Raw genomic sequence first — 19,153 nt, forward strand, 5'->3', positions numbered from 1 at the left:
CATCAGGGCAGCTGAAAATACTCACCCGGCTTGTCGGCGGTGTCCCCCGGAGATCTGGTCCTCCCGGACCCGCCGCCGGCCTTCTGCGCATGCACGCCAGACGATGACGTCACGTGCATGCGCAGAAGCCCGGGAGCCCCCGGCAAATTTCAAATCTCCTGGCTCCCGGCTCCTGAAGGTAGCCATGAACCAGGAGGTGTTACCGGGGACCGCTATCGCGATCGCGAAAAAATTTTAAGAAAAGTAAAGTTTCACCTACCCTCATGGATCGGATCATATATCATCGGATCATAATATCATATTTCAGATATTACGGTTGAAAATGGGAAAAAATGACAATTTTTCAAAATGTTTCCAATATTGGTACTTTTAATAAATATACACAAATTATATCAGTCTCTTTTTACCACCTAAATGAAGTACAACATGTGGCGAAAAAACAATGTCAGAATCACTTGGATATGTAAACCCTTTACGGAGTTATGCTACGTTGAACGATGCATGTCAGATTTCCAAAATTTGGCTCCGTCACTAAGGCGCAAACAGGCTTCGTCACTAAGGGGTTAAATAAGCATAATTTAATTACACAACATAATCTATAGCAGCATAGTTTGTAAGGCTGAGAAATTAAAATTGTTCATCTAATCTAGCATAGTCTCAATGTTGATCCTGAGGGAGGCAAAACATATAAGTCAGAAATCAATTTTTCTTACTTTGGGAAAAAAATGTTCACCAACTCTAAATCTGGCAAACAGAATACATCCCAACTCCAATAATATCTAGTAATTATAAATCAGAATATTATTACATTCAAGGAACGTATTCAGGCCCCTTTTAAACTCTTTCAATGAACTAACCATCAGAGCTTCCTCTGGAAGAGATTTGCTTAGTCCCACTGCTCTTACAGAAAAGAACCCCCTTCTATGTATAGTAGGTGTAGAAACCTCCTTTTTTCTAGATGTAACTGATGAGGTCTTGGTATTAGTTACAGTCCTGAGTATAAACAAATCAACATACACATTTCTGTGTTGACCTATATACTTATAGTTATTAGGCCAACTCTAAGTCATCCTTTTTCTAAACTAAATAAATCCATTTTTAGTATTTTGTGTACTGCAGTCCACCCATTCTGTTTATTACTACAGTTGCCTCCCTCTGAACCCACTCAAGCTCTGTTATGTGTTTTATTGTACAGCAGTAATTTTCCATATGCTGTTTGACTAATGATTTTACAGAACTACGGGGGAGATTTATTAAACTGTCTAAAAGAAAAACTTTCTTAGTTGCCCAAAGCAACCAATCACAGCACAGCTTTCATTTTGTTTTCATCATAAACATTGTTTTCTTTATGATGCATCCCATGATTAGCTTTGGTTTGGCAGCAGCTGCCTGGCATTAATTACTACAGTTACGTTCACTATCATCTAATATTACTAAATCCTTTGAGTTTTACCCAGCATTTTTCCATTTAGTATAAAATGATGGCTTCGATTTTCCCATACTAAGGGCATAAGTTTTTGGTATTATACCTTATTAACCACTTCCTGCCCAAGCCTTCAACTTATCCAGATTTATTTGGAACATCATACACAATTTGTTGCATTAAATACTTCACACAATTTTATATGATCTGAAAAAAACTATATTTTATTATACTATACAAGCTAATTTATGCATTTATTAGAAAGAAAAGAGCCCAATAGAAACCCTGTTGTGCTACTAATAAAAGTGGCCCAATCAGAGTAGGTACGATTAATAACCACTCTCTATCACTAAGTTATTTACCCTAGTACACATATTTAGGCAAAGGCTACACCACTATTTTGGCCATGACAGGGGTCACGCAGCCAAAGATTGCTGGGTAGACCTGCGACCTCACATACACATTAAGGTCAATGAGGTGGGGGTGTGAATGACAGGTCGTCACAATCATAGGTTACAGGTTGCAAAAATCCAACCTCAGTGGATTTTTTGTGATCTGCAATCGAATAGATCTCAATGTGAGTGTAAGGTCACAGAGCTATATGGCAATATACACAGTACATCCTCTATCACAGCCAACATTGCCATAAAGCCATAGCCTTAACCAGTCGAAGAATTCATATTTTATATACCAACCTTTTACTTCACACTTCATCAAGTATGGTACTCATCCAGGTCCAATCCAGAACTTACTTCCTCATAGATCAGTGGTTTCCAACCTTTTCAGCCTCGGGGCACCCCTGTAAAAAAATTTTTACGGCGCGACGACCCTACCAAAAGAGGGTGTGGCCTATCACGACATTATATATTCTGCATTGAATGTCAATTTTCACATGTGATTTTTTTTCACAGGGGCACCTCTACCCAAAATGTTTACACGATATACAAAATCTAGTCATTTACAACCCTTTAATGATCATTGCTAACTATTCCCTCCCTCCACCATTTTACATGCGGCCATTCTGTCCCCTCCCTCCACCATTTTACATGCGGCCATTCCCTCCCTCCACCATTTTACATGCGGCCATTCCCTCCTTCCACCATTTTACATGTGGCCATTGCCTCCCTGCCTCCCTCCACCACCTTACATGTGCCCATTACGCCCCCCAACACAGCTACCACCACCTTACATGCGCTAATTAGGCCCCACGCATCCACCACCACCTTACATGCACCCATTACCCTCCCACGCACCTAGCACCACCTTACATGCTCCCATTGCGCCCCACGCATCCACCACCATCTTACATGTGCCCATTACACCCCATGCATCCACCACCATCTTACATGCGCCCATTACGCCCGGCGCATCCACCACCATCTTACATGCGCCCATTATGCCCCACGCATCCACCACCATCTTACATGCGCCCATTACGCCCCACGCATCCACCACCAACTTACATGCGCCCATTACGCCCCACGCATCCACCACCATCTTACATGTGCCCGTTACCCCCCTATGCACCCATCACCACCACCTTACATGCGCTCGTTACCCCCCACGCATCCACCACCACCTTACATGTGCCCATTACCCCCCCACGCACCTACCACCACCTTACATGCTCCCATTACGCCCCACGCATCCACCACCATCTTACATGCGCCCATTACGCCCCACGCATCCACCACCATCTTACATGTGCCGTTACCCCCCCCACGCACCCATCACCACCATCTTACATGCGCTCGTTACCCCCCACGCATCCACCACCACCTTGCATGCGCCCATTACCCCCCCCCACGCACCTACCACCACCTTACATGCTCCCATTACGCCCCACGCATTCACCACCACCTTACATGCAGCCATTACGCCCCACGCATCCACCACCATCTTAAATGTGCCCGTTACCTCCGATGCAGCTACCACCACCTTACATGCGCCCATTACACCCCCCAACGTGGCCCTGTTGCCGCCGGCTCTCTGATTGGCTGGGGGCGTGTTTCATCCAGAGAGCTGGGGGCATGTTTCATCCAGAGAGCAAGTGGCAACAGAGCCAGCTTCATCCAGAGAGGCTGCCAGGGGTGCCGCGGCTAGTATGCTTGGATTCTGTGTATTATGTCGCCATCAGAATATGCAGGTGGCGACATATTATAATGAATACAAGAATACTAGCTGCAGAGCCGCGGCACCCCGGTTGGGAACCACTGTCATAGATGTTGATCAGATTAGCTTTATAGGACCGATCCCTTATAAACCCATGCTGTGAGTTTTATTGTTACCTCTTAGGGCGCCCACCCACTGGCGATTTTTTTCCCTGCGAAATTCGCAGCATTTTTTTCTCTGCAGTGGTCTATGGGACTTGTAATGTTAAAATCGCGATCGCGCAAAATCGCAATTTACCGCGCGATCGCGATTTTAACATTACAAGTCCCATAGACCCCTGCAGAGAAAAAAATGCTGCGAATTTTGCAGGGAAAAAAATCGCCAGTGGGTGGGCGCCCTTACATTGGTATATCACAATTCCAAATAAAAATGTATTCCTTGTAATAACTCCATGTAGCAATATGCAATCTAAATGCAATCTAAATTATATAATTTTCATTCATTAAAATCTTAAACAGCTCTAAAATTATAACTGTGTTATGTTAACTACATAAAGAATATATATTTTTAATAAATCCTACCGGAATGATGTATGAGGCTCACAGTTTTTACAGTCAGCTTCTTAAATACGATGCTATACTAAGACATTGCATTGTAGAGCCCAGTGTGTAATCTTATGATAAAATACTATAATATGGTACAGAACTCATTGTGAAAGAAAATAGCACGCTCTTTACCGGATAATTTTCTAGAGTAGCATGTAATATACATTTATTATGCTCTGCGCATTATGCCTTTTAGCACATCCTGTTTATATTGTGATAGCAACATTCATTTTCAATTGTTCTTACTGTCAGCTCTGTCAATGCCCCAGCATATCAGGTGAACCCGGCATGTCAAAGTAGCTACTGCTGTGTGCAGCTGGGACAGATTCATTGTAGCTGATTCTTTTCCCTTAATGTTTTTCTCCTACCAACTGTGTTCCCACATACTTTGCTTTGCACAAGGCTGACATAATTAGGTTTTCTCCATCAGATAACTTCACTGAAGAGTTAAACTTAGCCAAATCACAATTGCCCTCTGAATACAGTCATGTAAAAAATCCTTTGTTACATGTGCGAATGTTTCAAACACCCACAATCTACTTCAAATTGGAAAAACACGTAAGCTTGTTAAATGTTAAAGAAAGTCGGACAGAATGTGTGAATTACTGGTGTTGTTTACTGTTTTGGCAGACTTTGACAACAATACAAATGTGAGAAAATGTGTTTTTATCTGCCAGGGGTCAGATTTACTAATTTTGTCTAATAGTTAGAAGGTGTAACAAAACTAGACAATCTAAGATTTAATGCATCTTCAGACACTTTTGTCTTACTTTATACGATCTGATTAGAGATGAGCGAGTATACTCGCTAAGGCACAATACTTGAGCGAGTAGTGCCTTAGCCGAGTATCTCCCCGCTCATCTCTAAAGATTCAGGGGGCGGCGCAGGTGACACGTGAGTTGCGGCAGGGAGCGGGGGGGAGAGAGGGAGAGAGAGATCTCCCCTCCGTTCCTCCCCGCTCTCTCCCTCGCCGCTCCCCGCCCCCCGAATCTTTAGAGACGAACGAGGAGATACTCGGCTAAGGCACTACTCGCTCGAGTAATGTGCCTTAGCGAGTATACTCGCTTATCTCTAGATCTGATGATATGCTATCACAATTGAGTGAAACTCCTTTCCTACCAACGCACACCCATTTCCCGCTACTGTACATTGCGCCACATTGTCACATGAGCCACACTGAAGTATTATTTTTGCTGCATTACTTTCATAAACGGGTCAAAAACTTGTTGCAACATTATGTGCCAAATTTTGATACCTTTTACAACAAGGTCTAGACACAATCACAATAATTTGTCATCATCAATGCCTGTTGATTTCTGGCTTTAAATGAATACTTTCAATAGAATATGTGAAGGAAACAAGGAGTTCAGATGTACAATGTATACACAGATATAAAGTCATTCATTTATGTGTAGTGGCATTTGTTACATACAGCATATATGAGAAACTGGTTTAGGGTAGAGAAACATAAGATAGTATATAGAGAAGAGCAAGCGTACTTGCTAAGGCAAATTACTCGAGCGAGTATTGCCATTTTCAAGTACATGCTCGCTCGTGCCAAAAGATTCGGGGCCCGGCGGGGGTGAGTGGCGAGTTGCGGGAGTGAGCATGGGGGAGCGGGGGAGGGGGTGGGAGAGAGATCCCCCCCGTTCCTCCCCGCCGCCTCCTGCCAGCCCCCAAATCTTTTGGGACGAGCGGGCATGTACTCGAAAATGGCAATAATCGCTTGAGTAATTTGCCTTAGTGAGTATGCTCGCTCATCTCTAATAGTATACCATCTCTATAATAGAACTCTTGAGGTTTAGACTCTCTATGCCATGAGTGTCAGTTAATAAAATAAACCTTTATTTTAAATAGTAAAATGCTGTAGTTGATAAGGCGGAAAAAAAGAAAGAAAAATCCATCCAGTTCAGCCTAATAACCTACCATTTATATCTTGTGTAAGCCTCCACGTGACAGAAGAACATTTTCCACATCTTTGGTGAAAAAAATTCCTTTCCGACTCAAAACATGGCCCTCAGAATAGATCCCTGGATTAATGATCCATCTCCTAAATCTGGAAACCATAATTTGTGATATTATTACACTCAAGAAAAGCATCTAGGTCACATTTCAACTTCCCTTTCAATTTATTAACCATGCTAATTTCCTCAGGCAGAGAGTTCCTTAGTCTCACTACTCCTACCTCAAAGAATCCCCCTTTATGTCGGTGTAGAAACATTCTTTCCTTTATACTTGGAGGATGCAACTAGAGGGCTCAGTCACACGGGCACATCGGCACCCGTACACCGGCGCTGATGCACCCGTGTGACTGACAGTTAGAAGGCGGCCGTCCCTCTCCAGCGCTGATGAAAGAACACATGACCGGCAATGAAGCCGGTCACATGTTCTTCCTCCCAGCGCTGCAGAGAGACGTCCATCTTCAGGTACGGCCGTCTGCTGGCTCCAGTAACACGGGCGCCGATGTGCCCGTGTGACTGAGCCCATAGTCCTGGATATAAATCGAACACTAGACAGATTTCTGTTACACAGTTACTAGGTCACCCCCTAAACCCTATATTTCCAAACTGAATAAACCCAATTTTATGGTAGTAGTCCTTCTAGATACTACAGCCCATGTATTTAATATTTTGAATTGGTCACTTACTTTTGAATGATGAAGCACTGTTATGAAAAGAGCAAGAAAGAAAATGTTGCATAGCACTTTCTGTATTACATTAAAGACCAAATACATTAAATGATGAAAACCACTATATGATGGTATATAACAAAGTTTAACCCAGTAATTAACGCATTAAAACAAAATTGTCACGTTTTATTTCCCCTTTCAATAGCTTTTTAATGGCTTTCGTTGTGTTAAGTTAAATTGTTGCAGCTAATTATCACAATTAAGGCAAAATTTGCTACACTTGTAAACATATTAGTCAGCAAACACCCTAACACGGAGCACTTGACTACGTCCAGCAGTCCCTTTGAAACAAATGGTGCAGTAATGCCCATGAATGACTACTGCACCATTTATTTAGAGATATTCAAGACCCCTGTTCTCAGGACTGGTGGGGATCCCAGTGATTGGAAGTTTTGTGGGACAAAAAGATTCGGGGTGCGCCGGGGTGCACGGGGGTTGCAGAGGGGAGTGGGGGGGGGGGGCTCCCCCCTGTTCCCCACTGCTACCCCCCCGCTCCACCACGCCACCCCCCGAGTAGTCAGTTACTCGGAAAAAGCGGTGCTCGAGTCCAAAAACACCCGAACCGAGTACGTTCGCTCATCTCTAATTGAGATACTTTACCTTAGAAGCAGTGATTCTATGGGAGAATTTCTCTGTACATAACAGATCTAATCAAATAGGCCCAATTTCATTTCTGCCATATTTGTACAGAATACATAGAAAACTTCAGCATTCCTCCATATGAACTCAAAGGCATATCAAAGTACAATACGCTTCTCTCTGGGAACCCTATTACAGAATTGTCCTGATGTAGCAATGATAACGCATGCTACATTAGCATGCTACTAAGTTAATAAGTTTTGCTGAGCTGCAACTAGATGAAACTATGCTAATTGTGTAGTGCAGCCTCCATTCAAAGTGAATGGCAGTATCCATACTACACAATAGTGCAGCATAGCTTAAAGATACGGGGTGGTCTGTACTGCTGATATAGCACAACATTCTTCAAGGATGGCGCTGCTACAGCTGTACAAAACTGAGTGGTAGTATGGCTGTGAACATGAGGCCTAAGGGTGTTAAATATTGTCTTCTTCAGATGCCCCCGAAAAAGAATGATAAACATACTTGAGTCTGAACATATCAAAAAGAGACCAAATAGTTAACATTCAGCTGTGTGGCTTTAATCAAGAAAAAGGCTCAATAATACAGTGTAGATGTCTTCTGAAGTACAATAAACATGTAATATTAAACTATTGTGTGGACATATAATTTTATTTTTCACTCTATTTAATTAGTAAAGACAGCACTTTATATTGAATTACTGGTTTTATTGTGGCGCAGCTCATGTAAGACATCATTGTTTTTTATATACATTTAGATTTACATTTAATTGGATTTCCTTTTATTTGATCATTAAATTGAATTTTCAAATTCATAAGATGTCACTTACTTTATTGTAATTCTCCTACACAAATCTCATAACTGCTTAGCATCTATTAAGCATAAATGGTTACATTGTATTTACTCTTCAATTATGCGAACCATATGAACTGTGCACATTATATCTTTTGTGATAATGTATCCACATTACCTTACCCTCCCATACTGCATATGGTCATACTGTGCTTTAACATTAGCAGAACGCCATAAAGTGTCATAGAGTCTCAGGAATAAATACACAACAGGCAGAGCATTATGACATTTCAAAAGCTCTGTATGTAGATAATAGCATTTATTGCCACAGCAAGCTACAACCATAATTATCCGGAACAATTTCACTCTACTTATACATAGCATTAAAGACTGCAAAACTGGAAGTGTTGTTAGCTGACCAAAGTCTTTTCCCAACTATTAAAAATATGCTCTATGTAATTGATCCACCAACATCCACAATACCATTTTTTGCTTGGTTTTATGAACCATTACAAGCTTCAGATCAATATTCAAGATACACTATCTATATATATATATATATATATATATATATATATATATATATATATATTTTTTTTTTTTTTTTTAAGAAATATTCATTGAAAAACATCTATTCCTAAAATTTGGGATTAATTTTACAAATGATATATAGTACGATATTAGCTGGTATGATTAACCCTTTCCAATCCACTGTCTGACGTCTAAAGACATTCTGATTGAAGGCTGTACAGCTCCGATGTTGGAAGTTGTCCGTCAGGGTATTCTTACTGTATATTACTAGCTGCTCTGTTGTCAGGGGCCTCTCCAGCATGTCCCATACCACAGTACTGGCTCTAGCCAGCAGATGGCACCATTGTATAATGGCAAAAAGAGAAAGCCCTCTAGGAAACCCTGAATCCAAAATTGGATTGCAAAGGGTTAATAGAGAACACAGCTGAAAAGTTGCAACAGGCACATGGTGATTGGTAGAAGTTTATATATTGGGCTTACCTCCAGCTCCAAAAAGAAAGGATTGGCATTCATGGCCAAACCATTTGGTATTGTTCAGACATTCCCAATCCTGTAACGCTCATCATTCTGTATTGTGCAAGCAATATGCCACAGTTTTCCATTGTCAGAGAATGAACAATACAAAAGGGGTTTCGAACTTCTAAAAATTGCCATGCCTAATAGTCTAGGGAATAACTGAGTATCTCAAGTAATATTGTCTATCACATTACTCGCTTATGTTTACTAGTATATTAAAAGGGCTTTGGCTCCCAGCAGAGGCGTAACTTGAAGCTTCGGGGCCCTAATACAAAATCTGTAACAGGGCCTCCAACTATAATGCGGCTAAATGTCTGACCATTGTCTATGTGTATAACATCGCTCACTCTTCCACTTCGCCATACCGTGCACATCTCCAGCCCCTTTACCTTCTGTATCACCCCACCATTCGTAGTATGTAAGCTCGTTGAAGCAGGACCCGCACCCCTATTGTTTCCATCAACTGATTACTTTGTAACCGTGGTTCTGTAATGTTTATATTTTGTCTTTCTGTATTCCCCCTGTCTATGTAAGCGCTGCCGAATATGTTGGCGCTATACAAATAAAGTTTATTATTATTATTATTTTGTGTTTTAATGACATTATCAATGCACAATTAAGTAATGATTGCAATTCTCTTTAATGATTTATTTAAAGGGGTCATCCCAGTTATAAAAATTGATGGCCTATCCTGACCATCAATTTTCGAATGGTGGGAATTCGACTTTTAGAAATCTCATTGATCAGCTGTAGAGATGAGTGAACCTACTCGTTTCGAGTAATTACTCGATCGAGCACCGCGATTTTCGAGTACTTCCGTACTCGGGTGAAAAGATTCGGGGGGCGCCGGGGGGCGGGGGGAGGCGTGGCAGAGTGGGGGGTAGCAGCGGGGAACAGGGGGGAGCCCTCTCTCTCCCCCTCTCCCCCCCACTCCTCGCTGCAACCCCCCATTCACCCACGGCGCCCCCCGAATCTTTTCGCCCGAGTACGGAAGTGCTTGAAAATCACGGCGCTCGGGCGAAAAAGGGGCGTGGCCGAGTAGGTTCGCTCATCTCTAATCAGCTGGTTACAGGGACCACTGCACTCATGCTATCAATGCTCTTTAATACTTATATTAGCTTCAGTACTCAGAATGGTCATTACAAAAAGCATTGTATTCTGAGAACAAACTAGAACTGAGGCTGGTGTAAAGATTGAAGAGGTAGCAGTGCTCACTATGGCCCCTTTGAACAGCTGATTGGTGAGTTTCCAAGAGTTGAACCCTCACAATCAGATATTGATGGCCTATCCTGAGATAGGCTATTAATTTTTGCAACCCAGATAACCCCTTTAAAGGCACAATCCAGCCAAAACACATTCCTCTATCCGTGTATGACTCACAAGATTGCCCGTCACACTCTAGATGTCTCATATGTATATTGCAGTCACTTCTATACAGTGCAGCCTCTTGTCTGATGCTTATCAGGCATCATCTTGATGCAGAGATTTAACCCTGCTAATTTTCTCTATGCTCTGCTAACACCACCATGACACAACAGTAAAGCATCTCATGAAAAGCTAGAGACTTGTGCCATCTCTGCCAGCAGGGAGCACACAGTCATTACCTTCTGTATTCTATATTCACCTAAAAAAGCTACAAACCATACGTATACAGTCAGGAGGCTGAAGTTTCATCTCCTCATAACTGTGTGATAGGAGCCTCTAATCACCAGCAGTAACTGTGATGGAGGTTTCTATGTTGCCCTCTAAAGATCTTGTGTGGTAAGGTCCATTACACAGGACTGACTGGCTGAAAAACTGACTGACTTAAATCTCAGGTGGTCAGAAGTGAGATCATTTGACCGACCAATGAGAAGAACTCCAGGAGTTTCAAATGGGAAGGAATAACTAAGCAAGGTGATACTAGCTGACATATAAGGCTATTTACATAATAACTGGCAACTGGGATACTGAATTGTAACTGACAGCCCCAATAGGGACAGGAGTGTTTGGTAGTCAATATTATAACACAAGCTCGTATAAAATGCAAAGTACAAATACCGAGAGGTCAATTTTGGAAATAGTCAATATTATCTATTAGATGTTTAAAAACAATAAAGCAGGTCACAAGATCACTAAAACTCAATGCATGTCATGTTTTTGAACAGCAGAGGGAGTGGGTGAAAACGAATTTGGCCTCTTATTCTGTATATGGCCTGAGTTGCATAGAGCCATAATACAGCATCCATAGAATGTTTTTGTATGCCTTCAATTTCATATGGAAGTTGTTTTTTTTCTTTTACAAATTCATGCTATGTTTAATTGATTTTTATGTATTTCTGTTGTTTTTCTTGCCACTACATAATTTCAATCCATACAGTAGATATCCTGACTGGCTTGATACTTCAGGCCTTAGATGCAGGGATGCATGATGACACAAATGTTACTGTGCAACAAAACTAAAGGAGAATGAGCTGCACTAAACTGAATACTCAATTCAACAACCAATTTCAAGTGATGTTTAGTGGGCAATGCAGTATTGCCAAGGAAATTTGTCAGCACAGAACAGCTGTTTAAATTGCTATTTTGAGACCAGAGTTCTCTGTTTTAAGCCCTTCTGGTTAAAAAACCACATTGACTTTATTCCTAAAGGAGTTCCTTGCTGAGTTTCAATATACTGATGTTTTTTCGTAAAGTTTCAAAGCTGGAAGAAAACTGGTGCTAGTTTGTATGTGTAAGTAATCTCAATGGAAAAGGCACCTTTTAATCAGATTCTTTTCTTTTTTTTCCCCAGGATTGTTTCCTGCCGTTCTCAATCTTGCTTCTAATGCCATAATAACAGCAAATGCCACATGTGGTGAAAATGGACCTGAAATGTTTTGCAAGTTGGTAGAGCATGTTCATGGACAGCCCGTCAGACATCCTCAGTGTCGTACCTGTGACCAGAATTCCCCTGATAGAAACTGTAGGTGTCATGCTTGATCGTTTTGGATGTTTTATTAATATACTATACATAGCACTGTAGCATTTGGTCAATTTATATTTTGATTTGTGCCAAAGAGACGCGTTTCGGAGCACATAGCTCCTTTCTCAATCCACAGGCAAATGAATCATTAATTCCACATGTTTGAAATGGAGTGGGGGGAGTCAGACATATCGTATAGATCTTAAAGATTATCCAGATGGCCATATATGGGGCATTAAGCTGTCCATGTATTGCACAGACAACACCCTGACCCATATAGCCGGTGAGGCTATTAAGAAGGGCAATTATTCATATGGATTGATGATCCATGTCCTAAACTGGACTGTTTTTCATAGATGAGAATAAGACATGCAACAGTGCATCTCTATGAACATTGGAGAGCACATGGTTGGTGCTTTCTTATGTTTTTTGTGCTATGTTTTTATGGGTACAACATGGCCTCAGCCATGTGAATAAACCATTGGATTAACAGCAGACCACAAATTAACTGTCTATAGCCAACTGTGAAAATTCACTAGGTCCAATGCTGTTTTCTTCATGCAAATGATAGCACATGATCAATGCCATAACTAAAATACAGTACAATAAACAGAATCTCATGTATGAAAACCAGTGTAGACAAGAACTAATCTAATCACTACTTTTTTTTTTTTTTAAAAGGGCTTAAAGGTTACCATAGACAACATGTTGCCACAGTTGGACAGATCTGCTTGCTTTGGACATTATGAACAACATTACTAGTTCTTGTCTGCATTGATGTTCATATACGAGGCCATGTACTCTATGATTACCATAATACACTATTATTAACCTTCAGACTCAATTGGGTTTAGATTAGGATTCTTCCACAAAGAACTGAAGTCATTAATTGAAGACTATGAACAAATTTGTTTTAAGAATTTGAGTCACCTGTCCCTTTCATCTTAATAGGGCTTGCAGAACTCTATGAAAATGCTGCAGAAACAACTCCAGATGGATGAAATCAATAAATTGATAGCACATCATAAAATTGCACTTTTATATAGTGGGTGGTGTCAACCCTGTTTAAAGTGCTACAACCTAAGACCTTAGTCACACGGGCGTTTTTTGCCGCGATTTGTGGATCGCATGACGGATGCACATCCGCAAATCGCGTGACCGGGGCCGAAAAATCGCCCGAAAAAACTGCTCCTAGCCGTGTTTCAATAGAAACGAGCCGGAGCTGTCCAGCGCATTGAATTCAATGGAGCCGGCAATACAGCCAGCTCCATTGAAAGCAATGCGCTACGGGCGATCGCGGGGTGAATTGTCGGGAAGGGGTTAAATATATAAGCCCTTCCCTGCAATTCATCCTAAAATGTGTTAAAATAAAAAAAAATTGTATACTCACCTTTCCGCTGCAGCCGGAGTCCAGCCGCAGCCGCTGTCAGTTCTCCTGAACTGCTTCTCGGCACTATTCAGCCGGCGGGGCTTTAAAATCCCCGCCTGCTGAATGATCTGCCTCTGATTGGTCACAGCCCTGACCCTTCCCTGCAATTCATTCAGAAATGTGTAAAAATAAAAAGAAAAAAATATACTCACCTTGTCCCGGCAGACGGAGTTCAGCGCGGCCGGCCTGCAGTGGGTGTGGGTGGGTGTGAGTGAGAGCTGCCTCTGATTGGCTCAGGGCTGAGCCAATCAAAGGCAGCTCTCACTCACACCCATTCATGAATTCATGAATGTATTGCCGGCTCCATTGAATTCAATGGGCAAACATCGTTCTTCTCTGCCACAGCAGTTACAGCTGTGGCAGAGAAGAATGATTTGTCTTCTATATGTTCTCAATGGGGTCGGCGCTGCTGCCGCCGGCCCCATTGAGTGCATATAGAGAAGAGAACAGGAATCGCAGATCGCAGATAGGTGCGATCTGCGATTTCTGTTCTATAATTTATCGGACGAGCGCATAAAAAGCGCTCATGTGTCCGATACCATTGCAAAGCAATGGTTTTAAAAAATCGACGGACGCATGCGCAAATCGCGCGACAAAACGCCCGTATGACTAAGGCCTAAAGGTGCATTTACACACACAGATGATCACTCAAAATTCATCAGAAACTGACAGTTTTGAGCGATCATTTTGTCTTAGGTACTAATGGCTAATCAGCCCATTAGAAGCTTACTTGCTTCATTTGCATGTATTTAGACTACTGTTCTCTAAATACATCACTATTGTTCCCCAGTGGGACAGCTGCTGAGAGAATGTTGATCAGCACTGCCTGCAGAGAACTTAGCATGTGGTCCATCTTATCAGTCTCGATGGATTTTAAGCTGAGCTGAACTCAGCGATGGACGAAAAGTGCACAGTAAGTGTATGATGGGCACACATTTACAAGCAACGATTATTGCTCAAAAGATAGATTGTGAGCAAATTTTGAGCGATAATCATTGTGTGTAAAAGGGCCTTTAGTAGTAACTTAAACCAAGTTGTCTCCTTTGAATAAAAAATGTTAGACTGTCACTTTGTATAAGTTTTAGACCCAAACCCCCAGTTTATCTAGGTCCTTTTGTAGCCGTACATTGTCCTCCGTTGTATTAATTGTCTTGTATAATTTTCTATCAGCTGCAACTATTGATATTTTATTGTGCAGTCCCTCTATCAGGTCATTAATAAATATATTGAATAGAATGGGGCCTAATACTGAACCCTGTGGCACCCCACTAACAACGGTTGCCCAATCAGAGTATGAACCATTTATTACTACCCTCTGCTTTCTATCTCTGAGCTAGTTCTTTACCCAGATACATGCGTTATCGCCTAGACCGAGCTGTTTCATTTTATATATCAACCTATTATACGGCACTGTGTCAAATGCTTCAGAGAAATCTAGATATACAAGCTCAATAGACTCTCCCAGGTCCAACCTAGAACTTACTTGATCGTAGAAGCTGATCAAATTGGTGTGGCATGATCGACCCCTCATGAACCCATACCGTTCTTTCCTTGAGATATTTTAGGATAGCGTCTCTCAGAAACGCCTCAAATATTTTTCTAATTATTGAAGTGAGTGTTACCATGCAGGGCAGCGCAGGGTCCCGCAGTCAGCGCGCACCACCCCGGCGTCGGCTCCAGCTTCCTGGAGCCCTGACGTCGGGGCTCTACCGGCGACATGGAACGGCTGGTGCGCGGCGGCGTGGGCGTGTCCGCCCGTAGGGCGCCGCCCGCACTCCTCCATCTCTCTTGTGCAGTAGTGGGGGAGCTGGCTCCTCCCACTCTCCGCCCTGGGGTGGAGTCTTTCGTTTATAAGGCTGGCAGTGATCTGAGCTCACTGCCAGTTATTGGTTCTGTTAGCCACTAGTCAGTTCTGCCTGTGTCAGTCAGTCAGTACTAGTTGCTAGTCAGTCTCTTTCTAGTGTGCCTTTTACTCAGTCTGTTCTGGTTCTGTCTGCTACTAGCTAGTCTGTCTGCAGCTACCCTCAGCTAGCCCTATTTTGCCAGTCAGTTTCCTTCAGCCTGCCTGTAGCTTTGTTTGTTCTGTTGGTCTTTTCCATCTGCCTCTCTGTCGGCACTCTGTCCCCCCATCAGTTAGTTTCTCTTGTCAGTCGCCAGGTCCCTAGCCAGCGCAGGGACCACCGTCCAGTTGTCCGCCTGGGATTAGCCAGGGCCAAGGCAAGTAGGCAGGGACAGTGGGGTGCGGGAAGTTCAGGGCACCCCACCTGGCGCTCGGGGGTCAGAGTGCCGTAACAGTGAGACTTACCGGCCTTTGGTTACCAGGCTCTCTTTTGTACCCCTTTTTGTGTATTTGAACCAAATTGTCAATGTGCCAATGCAGTGGTACAACCCCAGTCTTGATAGTATCCATAAATATTAGAAATAGCGGCCTAGCTATCATATCACTTAGTTTCCTTAGAACCCTTGGGTGTATTCCATCTGGGCTCGGCAATATAATGATTTTAATCCTCTTTAACCGGCTCTGCGCTTGCTCCTGTGTTAGGCATGTAATATTTAGCAGGGGATTCGTTTTATTCGCATGCATCTTGTGTAATACTTCTTTTTCATTTACGAATACACTTGAAAAGAAACTATTTAAAGGGGTTGTCCCGCGCCGAAACGGTTTTTTTTTTTTTTCAACCCCCCCGTTCGGCGCGAGACAACCCCGATGCAGGGGTTAAAAAAGATCACCGGACAGCGCTTACCTGAATCCCCGCGCTCCGGTGACTTCTTACTTACCCGGTGAAGATGGCCACCGGCATCTTCTCCCTCCGTGGACCGCAGGGCTTCTGTGCGGTCCATTGCCGATTCCAGCCTCCTGATTGGCTGGAATCGGCACGTGACGGGGCGGAGCTACACGGAGCTACACGGAGCCCCATTGAGAAGATAAGAACACCCGGACTGCGCAAGCGCGTCTAATTTGGCCATTAGACGGCGAAAATTAGATGGCAACCATGGAGACGAGGACGCCAGCAACGGAGCAGGTAAGTGAAAAACTTTTTATAACTTCTGTATGGCTCATAATTAATGCACAATGTACATTACAAAGTGCATTAATATGGCCATACAGAAGTGTATAGACCCACTTGCTGCCGCGGGACAACCCCTTTAATAGATTTGCCTTCCCCCATCGTCTTCTATCATTTCTCCTGCATATCCTTTTACTGTTTATATAATTGAAGAATAGTTTAGGGTTATTTTTGCTTTGTTTGGCGATCAGTCTTTCTTCCTCCTCTTTAGCAGTTTTGCTTCTTCGCTGACTTCTTGTTTTAGTAGTTTAAACGCTTTCTTGTTTCATTTACTGCCCCCTTACAGTCTTGTCGAGCCACATCGGTTTCCTTCTACCTGTGGTTCTTTTGTTTTTAAAGGGTATGAACAGCTGACATGAGGTAATTATGATATTTTTAAACTTCTCCCATTTGTCACCTGTACTGCTATTTTTGAGGACGTTGTCCTAATTTATGTTCCCAAAAGTAATTCTGAGCTGATCAAATTTTGCTTTACTAAAGTTTTGTCTTTTTTTGCTCCCTGATAGGGCTTCTTATTGAATGACAGCTGGAAATTAATTATATTGTGGTTACTATTTCCCAAGTGTTCCATCACCTGCACTCCTGTGATTCTGTCTGGTTTGTTAGTTAATAATAGGTCCAGAGTGGCTCTCCCACATGAGTTGGGTAAAGTAGTTATCTTTAATTGTTCTCAAGAACTTATCACCCTTGTGAGATTTGCAGGTTTTGGCTTCCCATAATATAATTAAAGTCCCCCATAATAATTACTTCATTGTAGTTTGACACCTCTTCTAGTTGCATTAATATTACAATTTTTGTTTCTTTTAGTGGCCTATAGAAAACCCCTATCAGTATTTAGTCATTTAATTCTCCCTGTATTTCTACTCATAGAGATTCCACTTGTTCGTCTCCTGTACCTATATTTTCTCGTAGCTTCAGCATTAAGTAGGATTTAATGTACAGACCTACCCCTTCCCCTTTCTCTTCCCCATGGTCTCTTCTGAAGAGATTGTAACCCTGTAAATTCACTGCCCAATCGCACTTATCATCGAGCCATGTTTCCGTTATTCCCACTATATCATACATTTCATCAGTCATTCTCACTTCAAGCTTACCCACTTAACCGATCAGATGTCATGCATTTGTTGCCATACAATTTATACGGGTGTTGTAGTTCTTTATATTCATATTGCTGGGCGGCATTGTCAGGCATGGAGATCATCCTAATGGAGATCTACGATTTACTTATGGAACTAGTGAAGATTGACTAGATCACACTCCAAACTCGCCTCCTCCAATTTGCAACTGCTAACGCGCCTCCGCCCGTTCACAACTGCTCACACTTTTTTTTTTACGCTCACGCACTTACTGCTTAGTCTCACTCAGTCACCCAATCCTGCTTCACTTACACTTCGCTGACAGGTAATTACACAGAGGCGCTTACACACTGGCACTTACACACGGGTGCTTACACACAGGCGCTTACACACAGCGCTTATACACGGCACTTACACACAGGTGCTTATACATGGGCGCTTACACATGGGCGCTTACACATGGGCGCTTACACACAGGCGCTTACACACGGCACTTACACTGATTTTCTTCACTTACACACTCACTCTCTTACACCTCTTCACTTAGTCACACACTTACACAAAGAGACACACACTTAGACACACTTGTCAGCAGCTCCTCTGCAGCCGATGGCATCACCTGCAGGCTCAGCGCTGGAACCTCTCTCCTGGCGGTCACACACTCTGCCTTCTGCTGCTCCAGTACCTGTTCTCTTCTCCTCTTCTTCTCCTTCCCCCCCCCCCCCCCCCCCGCTGAACAGATCCTTCCAGCGGCTCCTCCCCAGAGGCTCACCTGGTCTTCTTGCGGCTCTGGTGCCAATCCGACATTGCCCTGCTCCCGCTACAAACTCCCGCTGACGCCACTTCCGGGGACTGATTTTGATAAGACGAGCCCAGGGTGAAGACCTCCTTTACATTTCATTAATGATAAGGCAGAATGCTCACAAAGGTCAAAGCTTCAGAAAGTTGTGAAGTTACAACTTTCACTTTTTGTCTTTACTTTTGTATTTCCATTATTAAATCCAAAGAAGTTATTGTAGCATTTCATAAACAAATATACTGTAAAATCAGGAGCTGTAAAATGAATGCAAGCCCATGCCAAGAGTTAATGAAGGATACATTTCAAACTGCATTAACCACATTAATATCCCAGCATTGTCCTTATGGAAGATATAATTTCTGCTTCATTTCAAATGCCATCAATTTATCAGTGCCTCAAATTAATTAGGATTAAGTGTTCATAATAAGGATTACAGTTAATTGTTGATTCATCTACCATTTTTAATTTCTAAAGCTCCCATCCATTTGACCTGGGAACTTTGTAATGAAAATTACAATGAGATGGAATTATTTTAGTCTCTTCATTGGTATAGCTATGATTATGAAATT

General features: G+C 42.5%; 1 protein-coding gene across 7 annotated transcripts in view; it reads left to right on the forward strand.

The window, feature by feature from the left end:
* Positions 1-19,153, forward strand: part of LAMA2 (laminin subunit alpha 2) — an 834,596-nt gene that overhangs the window by 132,534 nt on the left and 682,909 nt on the right. For all 7 annotated transcript variants that reach the window (XM_066605535.1, XM_066605537.1, XM_066605536.1 and 4 more), the window contains exon 2: positions 12,042-12,212. In XM_066605535.1, the coding sequence (XP_066461632.1) occupies positions 12,042-12,212 (171 nt within the window). The remainder of the gene's footprint in view (positions 1-12,041; positions 12,213-19,153) is intronic.

The sequence above is a fragment of the Eleutherodactylus coqui genome, chromosome 1 (assembly GCF_035609145.1).
Source record: "Eleutherodactylus coqui strain aEleCoq1 chromosome 1, aEleCoq1.hap1, whole genome shotgun sequence".
Lineage (NCBI taxonomy): Eukaryota > Metazoa > Chordata > Amphibia > Anura > Eleutherodactylidae > Eleutherodactylus > Eleutherodactylus coqui.